The sequence below is a fragment of the Glycine max genome, chromosome 12 (assembly GCF_000004515.6).
Source record: "Glycine max cultivar Williams 82 chromosome 12, Glycine_max_v4.0, whole genome shotgun sequence".
Lineage (NCBI taxonomy): Eukaryota > Viridiplantae > Streptophyta > Magnoliopsida > Fabales > Fabaceae > Glycine > Glycine max.
Window position 1 is genome coordinate 34,666,458 of NC_038248.2, and position 20,095 is coordinate 34,686,552.

Genomic DNA, 20,095 nt, shown 5'->3' on the forward strand with positions numbered 1-20,095 from the left:
GGTAATCGATTACCAGAGAGTAAAACTCTTTGGTAAAAGATTTTGTGAAAAATTCTTATGCTACTCAATGTTTTGAAAAACCTTTTTTTGGTACTTATCTGAATTAAGTCTTCTCTTGATTCTAGAATCTTGAGTCTTGAATCTTGATCTTGATTGTTCTTGAATCTTGAAACTTGATTCTTGAATCTTGATTCTTGAAACTTGATTCTTGAATCTTTGGAATTTTCTTAACTCTTGATTCTTTGGCATCATCAAAATAATCTTGGAAGGCATTGCTTCCACAATCTTTCCCCCAGCAGAAGCATCTAACAATTGCTAGGACTATGGTCTCAAACCATCAATGAAGATATTCAACTAAATAGGCTCTGTGAATCCATGAGTAGGTGTCTTCCGTAGCAAACCACAAAATCGTTCAAGCGCTTCACTCAAAGACTCATCCGAAAACTGATGGAATGAGGAAATAACTACCTTGCCCTCAGCTGTCTTTGATTTAGGGAAGTATTTCTTCAGAAATTTCTCTACTACTTCTTTCCATGTCTTCAAGTTGTTTTCCTTGAAAGAATGCAACCATCTCTTTGCTTCACCAGCCAAAGAGAATGAAAACAAGCTAATCCTTATTGCATCTTCTGGCACCCTTGCGATCTTCACTATATTGCAGATTTCTATATAAGTTGCAAGGTGTGCATAAGGGTCTTCATTGGGCAGACCATGAAATAGATTTCCTTGGATCAGCTGGATCAAGGAATGTGGATAGGTAATGTTGTATGCATGGACTTCCGGCCGCACAATACTTGTGAAAAATTACGGCATGGAATAGCTGGAGTAGTCCTCAAGAGTAACCCTTTGTGGTTGCTCGTCTGCCATGTTGTGAGCTTCAGATGCACCAACTTCAGATTCCCTCAAGTTTGCTAGAAATGCTGAAGATGATTCGGATGAACAAGTTCTCTTGGAACTTGGTTGTACTGCCCTCTCTTGTAAAGCTTTTCTCCTCCTTTCTGCGTTGTTTCTCCTACAAGTAGCTTCAATCTCCAAATATAGTGGAGCTAAATCCCCTGGTGAAGAATTACCTCGCATACAAGAAGTAACTAAACAGAGCATCAGTTAACCAAATCAAGAAAAAAATTGAATTCTAACTATTCACAAGAAATAATTAAAGAATATAGAATAAATGTTTCAAACTAAATTATACTATCTAAGTGGAAAGAAATTCCCCGGCAACGGCGCCATAAACTTGTTGTTGGAATGACAAGTGTACCGATTCGCATAAGTAGTATAAAACGGTAAGACCGAGTATCGTATCCTCAGGGAATTTGTTTTACCTAGACCATGTACATTCAGTATGTAAACACTTATAAGGATTGAAATAAAACAAATGTTGAGTTCTGTACTAGAAAATCTAATTGAACATAAACATAATATCTTAAGCTATAAAAAGTGAAAACTATCAAGTTAAGAGCATTGGGGAGTGTCCTACTGAATTTCTCTTGATGTATAAAATGTGTTTTTCTCTATTTAACGTTATCCTAGTGTTATTACAGTGAGAAATTACTCAAACCATGATTCCTCACATGAATGAGCCTAACTCTCTTTAGACTTTGTTCTTGATCCCTCAACAAACTTGTTCTAAAAAAGTTGTATTAAGCCTACAATGTAAAATGAACTAGATCACTGCATTCCATTCCTAGACATACAAATTTCTAGCTTGCTCTATCAAGTTCTAAGGTTTTAAAGCATTTTCCAATACTAAAAAGCCTAACTACACATACAAATGGGTGATCAAGCCACAAGCATGTAAAATAAGCATAGATAGAAGCAATGAACACAGAGAAATAACATTAAATAGATAGTGAGAATATTACATCAAGATTGTTCAGTAGTACTCCCCAACAAAGTGGCTTAGCCTTCCATTACAAGTAAAGCTTGAAAACTACAAGAAAGAAACTCTTTTTGGTGAAAGAAATTGGAAGAAGATGATGGAAGATGTCTCCTTTAGCCTCTAAACCCTAACTTTCTCTGGTTTCCTGAACTAAGCTCTCTTTGTTGCCCAAAACTCGTCTCTCCTTTTGAAACTCCGCCAACCTCAGTGTTTTAAAGGCTCTTGGACTCTTCAGCTTCCGAAGGCTCGCTTAGTGAGCATGGCTCGCTAAGCGAGAGTTAGTGAGTTTTCGCTTAGCGAGAGTGGGTGCGCTGAGCGCGAGAAGAGACAACGTCCTCACTGGGCGGGCTGGCTGCGCACTGGGCGTGCAGATCTTTGGCTTATCCTCTTCTAGGGTTTCCGATCCGCTAAGTAAGCTGATGCCTCGCTAAGCGGATGCATCTTGCTGAGCGAGTCATCAGCTGCTTTAACCTTCTCTTCGTTGGCCTGAAACTGAGTTGGATTCAACATTAAGTCACAAAAATGAAGTTTCTACCCTATAAAATCACACAATAAAGTAAAATATGTACAATTCTACAAAAAGAACCATAAATTAGAGGTAAAGAGCTATTTCCTTGCAATTTTTCAATGCCAAACTAACTAATGAATAACAACTAACATTTCTCCACCTTTGAATGGCTGGAAGTTGAATTATCTCTGTTGAAACTCAGCATCCAGAAAGTACAAGTATTATGAATCTCAAATGATATAAACCAATAAAACAAACCTTTTGGTACTGAGTTGTAGAACACAAACACGCATGTGAACACCAATTCAAAGAATTTAAAATTTATGTGTATGAACACGCATAAGGCTTTGTTGTTGTTGTTGAACTCTAACCTTAGCAACCCATCTCAAAGCATTCACACCAAAAGAAAACTTGAGATATTTAGATTATTTGAAACACATAAACACATTTAGAGAAACAAATCATTTCACAAATGCAACAAAATATAGTTTGTCTCAAAGCATTCACCTTCTACTGTTGATTATTCTGGGATGCATGTTTATCACATTAAATATTCCACTTGTTTTGCTATTTGCATCATAATTATTCCGAGAATTCAGTTGACACATGTGAATGGTGTCCTCTGGTTCTTTGAGAATGATTTGTTATTGTATCCCTATTATTATTACTTTTATCAGTTGTTTTCTACTTTGGCATTCACATATCTTTATTTTCAGGTCATTGGTGTAAGTGCAAAAGGAAATCGAGGTGTTTCATTAATCATAGTTGAGATACTAATTGTCAGACATAACAGGTGAGTATTATACTATTATTAGCTGCTTTATTTGTGGTTTACTAAAGAAAGGCTATGATAGTAGAGAAGCTTTATTTTTTTTAATAATAATATTGGGAACTATATTTTTATGTGCTTTACATTTTGCTTTCTACCAATTTTCCTATTCTAGTAATACAAGTAATTACAACTATCGATGCTGTCTTGAATTACATTAGGTAGCTATTCACAAAGCATTGTAGTTGCATTATGTAGTTAGCTGAAAGTAGGTTCAATACTACTACACCTTAACATTTAAGCTCCCATTGTAAATCAATGGTAAACATCACAGGAAGCATATTGTATAAGGGAGACAAACAACAAGACATAAGCTTTAAAATTTGTTGTGCACAATAACTATACTTGCGTACCAAAAACAGCCAAAGTAGTAGCAACACATAGGGCAGTGGATTAGTCCATTTTCATTGCAAGCAGGGCATCGTTGGATACCATAGTCCCCCACCTCACCGTCATATTCTTCTTCTTTATTAACTTCATAGTCAATTTTACAACTTCCATAACAAGTTTCACACGGCTGAAACCTTACATCCCCATATGCTTGACATGGCCCCTCACAATCAACGTCGTCTTCAATCTTTTCACAAGAATTGACCAAGTTCTCAATGTTTCCCCTCATCATTCTCTTGCTCAATTTCCTAAGCTCAACCAACATAGTTCCTCGCAACAAACATTGTCGGCAATCCCAACCCTCCCTTACCATATCCATGAGCCAATAACTGTTTTAGCTCCTTGTTGAACCCTGAATGCATTCACACATCACTGTCATCCACCTCCACACCGAACCCCTTTAGAATGTGCCTTATATGGCAACAATCCTTGTAAGTGTTTGTCATGCCACGCAGGGTAGTCAAATACAAAACCACATTGTCCTTCCTAAGTGCTTGTTATAAAGTGGGAAGGAAAGGACGAGGTGGTTTGGTGTTGCAATGCAGCAGCACAACTGATCAGGATGTCAGGTTGAAGATTCAGAATGGTAGCAGCGGAAAGCTTAAGCAGCAGTTAGAATATTTGGTTTGTGAATATGGGTGGAAAGTAAGAAGACTATTTGAAAACGCAGATGAAATAAAGAAGGCATCTCTAGTTAAGGCCGAAGCTTTTCATGTTCCTGTCTCTCTTTTCAATGACTTGTTCTTCCAATTCTTTTAGATTCCTTTTCCTTTTTTCTACTTCCAAGATGCAACTTTGCTTAAATAAAATACATATATATAGTACATGAATTAAATTTGACAAATTTAACAGGGCGGCATCTCATCATGCGTATCATTTTTTTACAAAGAGTAAATAATAATGTATATCAAAGGAGTATGAAATAATTATGAATGAATGTGAAAAAAGGCTAGCATAATTATACATATTATAAAACCTTTCAATTCAACGCTTCATTTGTGAGTGGGTCAGCCTTATATTTTGTGATGAGGCACCCATCTCTTAATTAATATGTGAGTCTTGTTGTCTTGATCCAATAGGCGAAAGTGCTTTCGGGGCTTCTTTACAAGCCTAAAAACTCACCTCCTAACAGGTAAATTTGTTCTTTCTTAGTAAGCTTATGAATATTATTGTTATGGAATATGTCAACTTATAATATAAACCTCATTTTTCCTTCCCACTCTATACCATTCTCAATCATTTGTTGAATGAAGAAATAACACCATGACTGATCTGTTGTTTCGTCAATACTGTGCCATTTGCTATCCATGCTATTTTGCTTCTGTTGAGGCCCACCATCAAAATTTGCAATTGCAATTAATTTTCTTAAATCATTGCCATTGTCATTTAAGGGTGGATCAGCATCAACATGCCTATTGACATTGACATGAAAATATAAGCTGTTGAACTGCTTTGGTGATCTAAAAGTCATTTTTGTGGCTTCAAGTCCTTCCATTAGTTTCCACTATTCACTTGAAATTGTTATGTTTCAAATGTTATAGTTGGCTCATGAATGCATACACAGATTGCTTTGACTAATTGAGTGAATGATTCATTGCTTCTCCTTACAAGTAGATATAAACTTCTAAAATATCAAGGTGACTAATGTGAATAATTATTTTATTAGATTAGTAAAGTATGGATTGAAAATGGATGATTACCAAGTGCTTATCAAAAGAATATGAGGATGAATTGGATGAGTTTATTAGGTTTGTTGTTGATCATGCAAAAGACCCAGGGGGAGCTAGTGTGCATGTCTTGAAAGATCATTTAGTGTGTAATGGAATTAATCGAAGTTATACATGTTGGACATGGCACAGTGAGACAAGAGATGAGTTCAATGATTTGGGGAGTAATGAGAGGTATGATACAAATGATGCCAACACAAATACATATGACGACGATTTCCTTGAAGAGATAGCAAAAGTAGTTAAAGAGGATCTTCAAGATTGTCCTGAAATGTTTACGAAGTTGGAAAATGATGCAAAGGAACCATTGTATAGTGGTTGTACCAAGTTCATAAGGTTGTCAACAGTATTAAAATTGTATAACTTAAAAGTAAGTAATGGATGGTCTAACAAGAGTTTCATAGAATTGCTTAAAGTTCTGAAACTTATGTTGCCTAAAGATAATGAGCTTCCTAGTCGAACATATGAGGCTAAGCAAATGTTGTGTTCTATAGGCATAAGATATGAAAAGATTCATGCTTGTACTAATGATTGTCTCTTATTTCATAATTAATATGCATCGTTGAACTTGTGCCCTAAATGTAAGGCCTTGCAATATAAGAGAAAAGAATAAACTCCAACGAAGGTGGTATGGAATTTTCCCATAATGCCGAGATTTAGGCGTATGTACCGTAGTGCAGAAGATGCAAAACACTTGACGTGACATTCAAATAAAAGGATTCAAGATAGCATGCTTCATCACCCAATAGATTCTCCTCAATGGATTAAATCTAATAAGGATTATCCTGAATTTGGGGAAGAAGCAAGAAACCTAAAAATTGCATTGTCTACTAATAGAATGAACCCACATGGTATTCAAAGTAATTCCCACAACACATGGCCATTGATTTTAGTCATTTATAATCTACCTCCATGGTTATGCATGAAGCACAAGTACATGATGTGGTCTATGTTAATTTCTAGGCCTAAACAACCAGCAAATGATATAGATGAATACTTGGCTCCATTAATTGAAGACCTGAAACAAATGTGGGATACAAGTGTAGAGGTGTACGATGGGTAAAAGAAGGAGAAGTTCACTTTGAGGGCTATGCTATTTGGGACATGATTTTCCAACATATGATAATCTTTCCCGATACAATTTCAAAGGACAATGTGCATGCCCTTTATGTGAGGATAATACATATTGGATGTGATTGGAAAATTGTGCAAAAAATGTCTTCCAAGGACATCATACATTTTTATCCCCGACACATCATTATTGATTGTCGAGGAAAGAATTCAATGGGAATACAAAGGAATATAGAGCTTCTGTGCCATTGACTGGTGATAAGTTGTTTGAAAAGGTTCAAAATTGAAGTGATAATTTTGGTAAGCCATTTGCAGGTGAGCTTGTCACTAGTAGGTGGAAGAAAAAGTTTATTTTCTTTGAATTACCATACCGGAAGTCATTGTATGTCAGACATTTTCTTGATGTGATGCATATTGAAAAAAATGTTTGTGCTAGTGTTATCGGTACATTACTCAATGTTCCTAGAAAGAGTAAATATGGGATACATGCAAGGTTAGACATGGTAAGTAAGGTAATAAGGGAAGAATCGAGACCACTAAAGAAGGGAAAGTGTACGTATCTACCTCCTGCAAATCATACTTTATCTAGAAGAGAAAAAAAGATCTTTTTGTAAGTTTCTTCGTGGAGTTAAAGTTCTAGAGGGGTACTTTTCAAACATTAGAAACCCTCGCATCTATGAAAAACCTCAAGTTAAAAGGTCTAAAGTCTCATGCTTGCCATGTTCTAATGGAACATTTACCGATGGGTATTCATTCCATTTTGTCAAAAAAGGTGAGGGTGACCGTTATAAAACTATGTTTCTTCTTTAGGGTGATTTGTAGTGAAGTAATTGACCCTGGAAAATTGTTGGCAATGCAAAAACAAATTGTTAAGACATTGTGCAAGCTTGAGATGTACTTTCCACCATACTTCTTTGACTTAATGGTTCATTTGACTGCTCACCTAGTTAGAAAGATACAATTGTGTGGGCCAACCTATATGAGATGGATGTACTCGTTTGAATGTTACATGAAGATATTAAAAGGGTATGTAAAAAATTGCAGTCGACCAGAGGTTGTATTGTTGAGTAGTACATAGTTGAAGAAGCTGTTGAATTTTGTATTGAATACCTAGGCAATGTTGATTCCATAGGGCTTTCAAGGTCTCGTCACACAAGAAGAACAAGGTAGACAACAATAACGAGGTTCAAATTGATGATTTAGGGTTCATGCGGGTGGATCTCATTAAGGAGGGATATAAGGATGAGCCTTTTATTCTAGCATCACAAGCTCAACAAGTATCCTACATCACTAATCCTGCTAATGAAAAATGGTCCATTGTGTTGTTAAATAACAAATTAAATGAATTTCATAGACAAGATCATGAATATACCAATATTGAGGATGATCATTTCTTAGGAACATCACAATCACTTGAAATTGATCCAACTATAGATGATGGTTTCTATATGAGAAATGATCATGGTGATGGGATTTGGATCAATCCATCATTTCCTGTCAAGAAAGGAAAAATAAGTCGTAATCCAATGGAAAGAAAAAGATTTAGCTAACTTAGAATTTTTTTTCTCGATATTTAGTATCATGTATAGTGCTATTAATTCATTGTGCTTGTATCTCTTCTCATGAATTAACATTTTACTGTTTTTTTTCTTCTATTTTTTGTTATAGCTAAATGGCATCTAGTGATATTGATGATGTTTCTTATGATGGTGATGCTCCCAATACTGATGAAAATGTTATTAAACATTGGATGACCACTATGGAGAAAGTCATTCATGCAAGAAATAAGGGAATAACATTTAAGGTACTATACTTACAAAAAAAATTATCTTTACTTACATTGATTTCTATTTAATATATTAAATTTCTTATTCTATCATTATTATTAGGTTGGATGGAATGAAAAAGGTCAACCAATTGACCCTAATAGAAATATGTTTGTGAGTTATATTAGTGTCATTTCTCAACAAATAGTGCCAGTTACATCTAATAATTGGAAATTACCAACATTGAAAGTAGTGAAAGAAAATATTTGGAAGGATATACAGGTACTATACATACTTGACATATTTTATGATTCTTATACAAACATACTTGATCAATTAAGATCAATTTTGTAGACAACATTCATTGTTGATAATAGCTGTCAAAGATGGGTTCTTAAAGAAGCAAATAAACTTTGTAGAAATTTTAGAACCTACTTAACAAAGAATAATGTTTATGATGAAAATGGTAGTGTTGATGAGCATCCTCCACAAATGTATCCATTCATATCCAAGGGGCAATGGAAAGCTTTTGTTGCTAAACGCCAATGCATCGAATTTAAGGTAAGGTTAGTCATTTAAATTATAGTATTAATTATCTTAATAATTTGTATTCATATTATTGTTATGTGTCTAAATAGATGCTAGGCTTTCAAAATCAACACAAAGCATTGAATCCTAAGTACCCTTATAGAAAAGCACACATAGGTTATTCACAACTTGAGCAAATGATAGTAAGCTTGCATAAATACAAAGTACAAGATGTTAGATATCTTTTTCAAGCAACTCATTAATTTATCAATGTACAATTGAAGGAGATAGGATCAAAGGACATATCCATATCTCGCCATGATTTATGGAAAAGTGCACGTGTAAATAAGTTATGAGTTGTTGATAATGAAAATGTTAAACAAGTGTGTAAGCAAATTGTAAGTATGATAATATTTTAATTTGGTTCTTTTATTATCTTCTTATGTTAGCATTATTGATATACATCCTTCCCTTTAAATTAATGTGTTAGGAGACCATATCACAAACTACATCACATGAGCAATTACAAGACTTACAAGATAAACTTTCTCAACCCTTAAATGTCCTAGAGTACCCTGGATGTGTTAGACCATTACTTCTCAATCATGTGAAATTTTTGATTAAGTATGTGATAGAGTCAGATGTGCTGCTACTTCTACCTATTGAGGATGCAAGAGTCATGGTAGTAGGTGATGCAAATGGTGCTTTTGTTGCATGGACAACCAACTTTATTGATTTAGTCTCTATGGTATAACTCCTTATGGTATATATACTTTAGATTTTGAATTCATTATTTTCTAAATAAATGTCTCACTTTAATGTTTTTCCATTAAGGTTCCTAAAAAATCTAAAGGCAAAGATTCAAGAAAAGAAAATGAGTCAGATACTACTACAAAGAAACAATAACAAGCAAAGTCAACATTAGGAGCCTACTCTGCAATTGGTGTAAATAATCTTCTTCACTCTAAAAAGACAAATGGGCAACTCGATTCAAGAACAATGTGAAAGATAGTTGCACGCTTCTATCTTGTGATGTTCCTGAAGCAATTATTTTCTTATCAAATTATTGCATTTACAAATAATTGATCAAATATATTGATTTATTATTTAGTGATTTAATTGATGTTTATTTGATAAAATTATTGTTTTAGGGCATCTCATCATGTAGTTTTTATTTATCATCCCCAACACATCATGTAGTTGGAAAAGGAAAGGTCTATAACCGTCTTGCTGATAAAAAATTACACAATAGACCATTACCTCTCAATCATGTGAAAGTTTTGATTAAGTATGTGATTAAGTTAGATGCACTACTACCACTACCTATAAAAGAAGCAGGAGTCATGGTAATAGGTGATGCAATTGGTACTTTTGTTGCATGACCAACCAACCTTATTGATTTAGTCTCTATGGTATGACTCCTTATGGTATATATTAGATTCTTTTATTTAATTTATTTATTTTCTAAATAAATGTTTTGCTGCAATGCTTTTTCATTTAGGTTCCTGGAAAATCTAAAGGCGAAGATTCAAGAAAAACAAATGAATTAGATACAAAGAAACAAGAAATAGCAAAGTTAGAACATCAAGAGTCTTCCCTTGCAGTTGGTGCAAATAATCTCCCTATGTACTGCAAATTTGTTGATATGTATGTTAAAGATAAGCTTCAAGATGGTGCATTATTGAACATAGACATAGAGAGAAACATTTTTGGTATATCATATACATAGTTTATTAGTCAACAAATTATCAATGATCTTATTCTTCATGAATGGTTATATTGTCCTATTATTTGTGTTTATATCTGGTACTTTAAGTAAACAAAGTTTTGCAATTGCTATTCAATTAAACATTGATGTTATTGGTAACATGTTTTTATCTTCATTGAATGTATTTCCATTATTAGTTGGTCCTTACAAGACAAAACACAATGAGATTCTCATACTTATGCCTACATAATACAACTCCAACGAACACCAAGGCAATAAAGTTTATAGTTGATGTACTTATTGAATTTAATCAGTGAGACAAGTTATTATTGTCACCTTACAATATAGGGTAAATAACTTTTTAAAAAATTTATTTACTTTATGAATTTCTAAGAATATATGTTACATAAATTTGCTAACTAATAAGTTTTGTATGGATCATTAGGTGTTGATTGTCATGAATGTCATCTTTTTGATGATATATTATATGGATTCTATGCATGGTGATCTAAAGCATAAATAACACATGAAAGATACATTTGAAAAGTAAGTTAAATGCATTTATTTTCAATATAATAAACATGAGATATATTGAATGTAATGACTCGAATACATTTATTTCATTTTGTTAGAGCTTTGCGCATTTACCAAGCTAGTAAGGAAATTAGGATGCCAAAATCTAGACTAAACAGTAAATAACTTGGATCCTTAACTTTAATCTCTTGCCCTAATCTAGATTAAACAAATTCATTGTCCAAAACAAGGATAATACAACATTCATTTAATCTTTCATTTTGATTTGTATAGTGCGCTTGCCAAACAAATATAATTGATTGTGGTTATTATGTTATGAGATTTATGAAAGAAATCATTTCACAAAATGAAAATATCATCGCACTTATGATATGTAATTTTAGTTGTAATTTATATTTATATCATTCCTAATTTTTACAAATAACTTAATGTTATTTAATTCTAACCTTTATTTACTTTGATGTTTTATTTTGTAGTACTTACCTAACTACAAGTGTGCTACTTACTCTCATGACCAACTAGTTGAAGTCAAGGAAGATTGATGTCGTTATATGATCATATTGGTTTAGCATAGTTTCAACTGTTAAAACTCACGTGTAGTTTGATTTTATTTTTTATATATACTTAAATGTTGAACAATACAACTTACAATTTGTTTTGGTTGATTGCATTAATGTTAAATGTTGAACAATGCAAATTTCATTGTTCACAATTAAGGGAGTGATTTTTAATTAAGTTGTATGTATTAGATTATGAAAATGGTGATGTGTGTATGAATTATTGTTTTGAACTATGCAAAAGAGAAATATAATTTTATTAAATCTTGAAATAAATTGTTATTGCCTTATTGGTGGTTTATTGAAGCATTTTCAAAATTAAATGAACCTATATATTAATATAGGTGAAAACAACAAAACTATAATTAAAAAATAAAAAACATTCGACAGTGCTAGTATAAATAGTACAAGTGCTATTTAAAATCTCAATTAGACAATGTTTCTACTAAACAAGTATCATCTAAGGTTCACATTTGACAATACTTGTACTAAACAAGTGTTGTCTAGGTGCCCATTTCATAACACTTGTATTAAATAAGTGTTGTCTAAGGTGCCCATTTAATAACACTTGTATTAACCAAGTGTTGTCTAATGTCTAAGTGCTATTTAAAGTCTAATTTACGTGCTAATAAAGGACTCTTTTGTAGTGGTGATTCCTTGCTATTTGTTCAAAAATTGAAAGAGATTTAAGGCTTTTTCTAGTGTAAATATTTTTATTGGGAGATGAAAAATTATGCGATCTCTTATGACTTATACAATAAATATTTTTCTCTTTTCCATATATGAGAGTTCGGATCAACAAAATATCGGAGAGATTTACATCAATGAGTCATGAGTAACCATATAAGTGAACCTGACACCACACTTTAAACCAAAACCTTAAGGCTCGGGTTTATGGGTCTTGCCTTCATTTAAATGATGCTCAACCTTCTCATTCCTACATGATATAGGACTTCGCTTCACACTTATATTCCAACAATCTTTTCCTCAAGAGCCTAGACCCATTGCCAGGAAGGGATCCCCAGGCCAAGGATCCTCCGCTGCCTCCATTATACTTGTTAGAGCTGGTCACCAAGTAGCACCATCGACTCTGGTACTAATTGTTGGAAAATTGAATGGGATAAATATCGAGAAGATTTACATCAATGAGTCATGAACAATTATATAAGTGAACCTGACACCACATTTTAACCTAAAACCCTGTTTATGGGTTTTGCCTTCACTTAAATGACGCTCAACCTTCTAATTTTTATATGATGTGAGACTTCACCTCACACTTATTTTCCAACATTACTAATGTTAATAATGTACATGACATGAGACCATTAGAGTTAGGTTCTTAGAAAAAAAATAGATGACAAATAAATTTTAAAAATTGCTAGTGATTGAAAGGTGATAACTAGATACTAAAAGTTATAAGTGCATGCTTGATAGAGTGAAATGAAATGAAATGAAAAGAAAGTGAATTAAGATGAAATTTTTGAATTAAAATAGAGAATAAAAATGTGAGTTTCACTTTATTTTATTATTTATTTCACTCTTTTTTTTTAATCTCTTTTTCACCTCTACCAACCACCAGAGGATAAATGAATTATAAGTGTTTGATTATTAGTTCAAAACATAAAAAAAGAAATAAAAAAATTTAAAAGAAAAAAGGAATCATAATAAAATGAAATAAAATTGATGAATAGTCCCAAAAGCTAGAATTTTATAATTACATAACATAAACATTATAGATTTATAAAATTATATAATATATAAAAATATTTTTCTAAAAAAAGTATAAGTTTGAGTTTCATGTGTCTAAATCTAATGTTCGAAACCTATATTATTTTGCGTGTTATTTTAATTTAAATCAATTCAATTTTTTTTTACTTTGGTTCGGGTTGATCAGATTATTAGATCAATTTAGACTCATTTTTAACCCTAGTTTAACATAAAAAATCCCCAAAAAAATAATAAAATAAATTTATTATTTGTCATTTATCAATGTCTTGTAGCATTACCAAAGCAAGAAAAAAAAAGAATGAACAACAAGGGCAGTGCCCAGCCAATGGGTCAGTGTGTCAAACGGGCAAATGAGTGGATGAAAAGAAATAAAAGTAAATGATAAAAACTCTACTTTATATAAAAAAATAAAACAAAATTCAATAAATATTTGTAGAAGAAGAAAAAAATTAATATTAGAAATTAGTGTTTGAAAAACGTTACATGGAGTAACTTGTAAAAAAAACTCCACAAATTAATAAAAAAATTATTTACCACACATTACTAATATAATTTAAAAACTTTTCAGTTAACAAATTAAAAGCTAAATAAAAATACTCTTACTAGTACTAGTACGTAGTATATGATAAGAATAGTACTAGTAGTATATGATAAGAATAATCAATTGCCCATTCATCAATCAATTTGCTATCTGCATGCTACCTAATCAATGAAAACTAACTACTAGTACAACACAAATGAAATGGCCATTTATTATACACAATTATTAATAAATGAAAGTTGTTGGAAAGTAATGAACTCCGGTTCATCCTTCAACACTCTGCAGTCAGCGCAAATCAGATTGAGGGCTACGTTTTAACTTTGTGTTTTTTTTTTTTTCAATGTCGTAAGTCGTAATTTGACATTTTACCACCTTGGATACCTCATTCTCATAAGCATGCACTATTTTTTAGAGCAAAACAAATAATTTTCCTTCGATCTTATGGTAGTGTAAGTTTTTATAATATTATTATAGTAGAAAATGAGATAATAATTGATAGAGAAAAAAAATGAAAAATAATGAATGATAGAGAAATTTTCTCCAAAAAAAATGATAGAGAAATTAATTAATAAGATGAATAAATAATATTATAATAGAAAATGAAATAGTAATTATAATAAAATGATTTTTTATTTATTATTTTCATAACCTTAAACAACGATTAAAAAGAAATAGAGATTCTATCAAATATCAACAATGGTTGGGACTTGTTGGGCTAATCTAGCTGAACCCATTAAATTTTTAATGCTTGAGATTTTTTTTTGATGTTTGATGTTGAACTGAGATGGGTAAATATCATACAGATTTACACTAATGAGTCATGAGTAACCATATAACTGAACTTGACATCACATTTTAACCTAAAATCAGGTTTATGGGTTTTTTCTGTATTTATATGATGTTCAACATTCTCATTTGTACTCAATGTGAGATTTCACCTTATACTTGTATTCCAAGAATCTCTCCCTCAAGTGCGAGTCTCATCCACATGGTAATCTTTCCTTTGAGTGAAAGTCATTTTCATCTACGAGTATTTTCATGTTAGAGTCCACATGTTCTAAATACTTGCACCGCTACTTCATCCATGAGACACGCTGTCTAGACCCACTATCAAGAGGACTTTTGATACAAGAGATCCCTGAATTAAGGATCCATTGTCGCCATCTTATTTGTCTGAACCGATCACAAAGTCGAATTATCGACTCTTATATTAATTACGCGTGTGCACACATAAAATCTTGATTACATGCAGTCAAGAGAGGAGGGACAGATCCAAGAGGCCTTGGCCTCCTTCCTCTCTTAGTAAGATACTGTGATATATGAGAGAAAATTCAAATTTAAATTTAAATTAAAAAATATTAATAAAGAAAAATATATAAGAAAAATATGTTTTTGAGTTAATATTTGCTTAAAATTTTTCTAATAGTTAATCATATTTCTAATTTTATCTATAAAATTAATAATAAATATTTTTTAAACTTATTATTTATTAAAATTTAAATATTTAAATAATTATGTAAAAAAAATTCCAGTTCCCCTTTGATCCATTCCTGGGTCGGTCCATGCTAGAGAGTAATGTGCTGATGTGAAAAAAAAAAAAGAAGAGAGAAAGTAATGTGGTGAAAACGCATTAAACGGAAAATTAAATTGAAATCTTATTCTTACCTGTAATAATATGGTTCTAAGACACCAGAGAATGAGTAGCCCGCTCACTACGCACACAACATTTGAATTTTCATCAGAGTCTTCAGATTAGTAAAAAACGATAATAACAAAATGGAATGCAACAGGCACCTTCTATGATTGTTATTGAGAACAACATAGCAATGAATCACAAAATAATTGATGTCTACCTTTTCATTGACACAAAAAAGGGATTACAATTTTATGAAATTTGAATTTCCTCCTGCAGTTTAATGAATATATGGTAGGTAAATGAAATGCACCGACTTAAAGTTACAGAAAACTTATTAAACAAATTTGATTTACACTCATTACTAGTTTCCTAGAAATTGAAAGAAACCCAAAATATACGAAATCTTAAAAAGACATGGAGCCTGTCCTTTCAAATAACAGAATCCTTGCTTAATTTCTTAGTCTCATGATTTTCCTCGTTTTGATTACCCACGTTTTTCCCGGCCAAAAGTGGTAAGCTATCTTTGTCTTTGACCTGTAAAGAATAAAAGATGAAATGAAAAAAAAATAGTCTTAGTCTATACACTGAGTTATCTAATAACAAATTATTTATTGTGATCTTTTGTAAGTTATTTGAAAAATTATATCGATCATAATTTTTTTATTAACATATAGTATTGTGCTTTTAAATTAAATTCTAGCTAAATTGTCATGAAGATTTAGATAGAGGAATGAAAATGCAAGAAACAAAGGTAGAAGAGAATAAGTACCTGAGAGGCCAGTGGGAGATCACTAGCTAACTGTTTCTTTTTGTTCTCCTCAGTGCAGAAATAAGAGTATAAACCCATCCCAAAAACGGCAATTAGTATTCCAAGAATGTTCCTTCCGGTGAAAGGGTCATGCAGTAATGTGTAGCCAAATCCTAGAACAAGGCATGTCTTGAGGTGGCCTAGCACTTGATATGTTACAGGAGATGTTTTGCCTATGACCAGAAATGTGCTGAAGTTCACAGAAACAGCTATCAAGCAAGACAAGATGATGAATGCCTAAATTTTTCCACCAACAACAAAAAGAAAAACAAAAATTATCAGTCATATTTCATAGGATAATTCTAGCAATTATAGAGATGAATGTTATTAACACATTTTTTTTTTACATTAATAAATTTTATGGTTGATTAATATTTATTGAAATTTATGAAATAATGCATGCCAATACAGCTTATATACCTGGTTTTAAGATGAAATCTAACATGATATCAAAGCGTGAGGGAGTGTGTGACTAGCGGAAGCGTGGTCCCAAGATCAGAACTTGCTCTGATACTATGTTAAATTTCATTTTAAAACCAATTGACATTAAATGAAGTTGTCTAACAGATATATAAAACTGTACTCCAAGAAGTGAAACAGACAATGTGAAATTTGGGTATTTCCCAACAGTTTTGATCAACTTTCACAAAATATACCACCAAGATTTTCAATTTTGTGAAAAAGTTAAAAAAACTTAATTAAATGTCACATGAAAATAATCTTCATGTGGCATATTCCCGAGATTCTCATTTTACAAAAAAGAGTTAATAAAACTCGGTTACGTGTAAGGTGAAAATTAGTTGGAACATTAGTAGTGGTCCTCCTGTTCCTATACTCAGATATGCATATTAAGTATAATATAATACAATGGTGAGGATTGAATATTACCAAGACCACAGGAGAATATTTGTAGGCAAAGACATTTTGCTTGGTGAGCATCTGATCCACAAGAGGGCCTGAAACAAAAAGAATTGCTGCTTGGAATGGAGCAGACTGGTAGAGCAGCTGTGTGGAAGAGACGTTAAGCTTCTTCTGTATTGTGTTGGTCAGCTAAATAGAACACTTAGTTAAGGATCCAAATATATCCAATCTTCCTCAGCTTTAATTAAGATTATTAATGATATCAAGTCTAAGCCATCATAATTAATTGATAACAATAATTACATGCAACAACTGGAAGAGTGAGTACTTAGCAATAACTGAATAAAGGATACGATTTGGCCAACACATGTCGTTATGATTGCCAGAAGGGAAAGAATGGTTCCCACAAAATTGAGCTGAAGGTCTGTGATAGAAGCAATGCCAACTCCCACAAGTAATAGGGATAAAGAGAATTTTATTTTCGAGCTGCACGTATTAACACAAGACTTTACATTAGTACATTACCATTGTTTAAATTGAATTATTACAAATATGAAGTCCTTACAATAACTTGTTACCTGAACTGCTTCTTTAAGAAAATAGTTTCTAATAATACAGTGAATGGTATGATCGCAAGTTTTGTCATCTGCAAAATAATCATTCCAAAAGTAAAATTAATTAATACGTGTAGAATGACTCATTTAATTTAGTTTTTTATGCTATTATTATGGTAGTAATATTGTATTGAGGTGAAACCTGGTAGAATCCAATGGAATTAAAGCCAAGACTCAAGTTGAGAAATCCAATGGAAATGCCATTTAGAATACCAAAAAGCATGACCGTTTTCAAGTCAACGGATTTGGACACAAATAGATTCAAGCGTTGAGCCGCATGAAGGGTGCAAAATGTGACCATCAAATGCCAACTAGTAAGCGTTGTGGCTGGTTCAAATGGAATTAAAAAAAAAAACTAAGTTAGATATGCAAATGCTAATAAATTTTACTATTGATCGCCAAAATTATATGATTTTTGAAGAGGGGAAAAAATGATTATCACCGAAAGGGAAGCCAAGATTGCTCATCAAGGCTTTGTTGCAGATGACAATGGAGACAGAAGAAGCCACCGAGAGAAATAGTGCACCAATCACACCCAATTGGAAGTTTGACATCTCTCCCATCTTTTCTGTAGTCAACATATTTTTCAAGTTTCATCAAAGAACCGAATTAGAAGTTTATATCATTAATTTAGTTTTGTGAAACGAAAAAACAATAAAAAATTCACAGAGCCATTTCTTGCATACCCTTTTCTTTAAATATCTATCTATTCAATTTTTATTTTTTGTCTTTATTGTATCAATGTCACCCTCATAATTTTCATTTTCATACAAGTATAGCTTCATCCATCAGTTTATTATCAGGTTTGGGTTTTCTCATGTGACATTTTAGTCCAGAGAAATCTCAACCATTAATTAAAAATAAGAAAAAGAGAATTTAAATAATAAAAAAATCTAACATGAGATTTTGATAGTGGAGATTTTCATAGGAGAGAATCCAAGCTAAAGTTTCAATTGAGATAATCCAATCCCATTTATTATCAGATACTAAAAAGCGTGATAATTTACTAATAAGTAATGTGTTGCTTAGCTTTTACTGTATGGTTGGTGCCAAAAAGAAATTAATCAACACATACCTTATTTAATATTTGATTAAGAGGAATAAATGATATATTAATTTGAGATCGAGCTTGGCGTTATTGCGTAGTAGGAGCCCTGAAAAAGTATCAAACAAGGTAAGGAAAAGAAACCATGATCAACAAACTTGGGACTAAGAACATGAAAATGATCATTATTCATAAACCATATCCATATAGAAACTGGATTGATTGATTTTATCACATACCTTGGGAATGTTGAGATGACTCTGCAAGGTGTAAGGGCTCCTACAACTCCAAAAGATCACCCAAGTTCTCACGTTAAACAAGAGCGTTTATAGGCAGAGAGTTGTATTGTGGAAGTTCAAGGTAGAGAGAAATAATGGTAGGAGAAGAGAGAGTGAGTGATAGTGGATTGGAGGGTGAGCTTGTATGAGAATGAAGCCTTATGTTATGTGGCCTATATATTTTTGATGGGTTGTTGGTGCCTAATTAACGCCGTTAACTTGTTGGGATGGCGGGAGTTTAACGGCCATTTGAAGCAAGATTGTGACTATTGTCAAACACACAAGACATGTTTTGTCACAATCATTTGGATTACCAAAATGCCCCTGTGATGTGCACAAGAGTGTTGTTGTAAGTGCTATCCTATGAGCCATTTTGAATGGGCAGAGCAGCAAATAGCAAAAGATTGGACAGATAAGATGTTCAAATCAGGAGGGTGTTTTGGTCAAAATTTGAATGCTGCATATTCTATTAGGCTATAGCTAATGTCATTACCAAACTCATTTGTCTCACATGGCTTTCATGAAATTGTATGCTAAATGAGTCTTGACTCACAAGTCAGGAAGGTGAGTGAAACCAACATTTCTTTTTAGGCCAGGTCAAGGTATCTGGCATTTTAAGCAACACCCTCCAACCCCATTCCACAGACTTCAACCTCACTCCTAATTACCATACGAGACTTTCAATTTTTTCTTTTGAAGAAAAGTTGTGTCCTTCTAGCTCCTCCATAAAAATTAAAAATAAAAAATAGCTAGTTACTATACTACTAGTATTTCTTTCCCAAATTTCATGCTTGTTTGACATTCCTATAGTGTTAAAAACAGTAAAAATCTACGATACATTTGAAGATGATGTAAAGACTTACTGTAATCCTGTTGGAGTAAAACTTGTCAAAAATATTTCTTGGAAAATACAAGGTAAAATAAATAAATTTTGTTATAAGTTAAAATTAGTCTGTGGAGGAGTTAAAATCAACTTTTAGAAAAGCTAAATAAGAATACTTCTATAAATTAACATATATATCAACTAATTTTAACTTATGAAAGAAACTTAGTTTATTATATTTTTTTATTTACTTATAGGACCTATAAG

At 32.3% G+C, this 20,095-nt stretch overlaps 1 protein-coding gene across 1 annotated transcript; it reads right to left on the reverse strand.

Annotated features, from left to right (window-relative positions):
• Positions 1-15,590: 15,590 nt before the first annotated feature.
• Positions 15,591-19,158, reverse strand: LOC100779737 (UDP-xylose transporter 1). Its single transcript, XM_003540140.5, has 9 exons — positions 18,967-19,158; positions 18,758-18,836; positions 18,125-18,250; positions 17,825-18,009; positions 17,647-17,714; positions 17,422-17,554; positions 17,096-17,257; positions 16,169-16,444; positions 15,591-15,933 (listed from the first exon to the last, which is right to left on the reverse strand). Exons 3-9 carry the CDS (start codon positions 18,243-18,245, stop codon positions 15,829-15,831), a joined length of 1,050 nt encoding a protein of 349 aa, XP_003540188.1. The 5' UTR covers positions 18,246-18,250; positions 18,758-18,836; positions 18,967-19,158; the 3' UTR covers positions 15,591-15,828.
• Between the last annotated feature and the right edge of the window lie 937 nt (positions 19,159-20,095).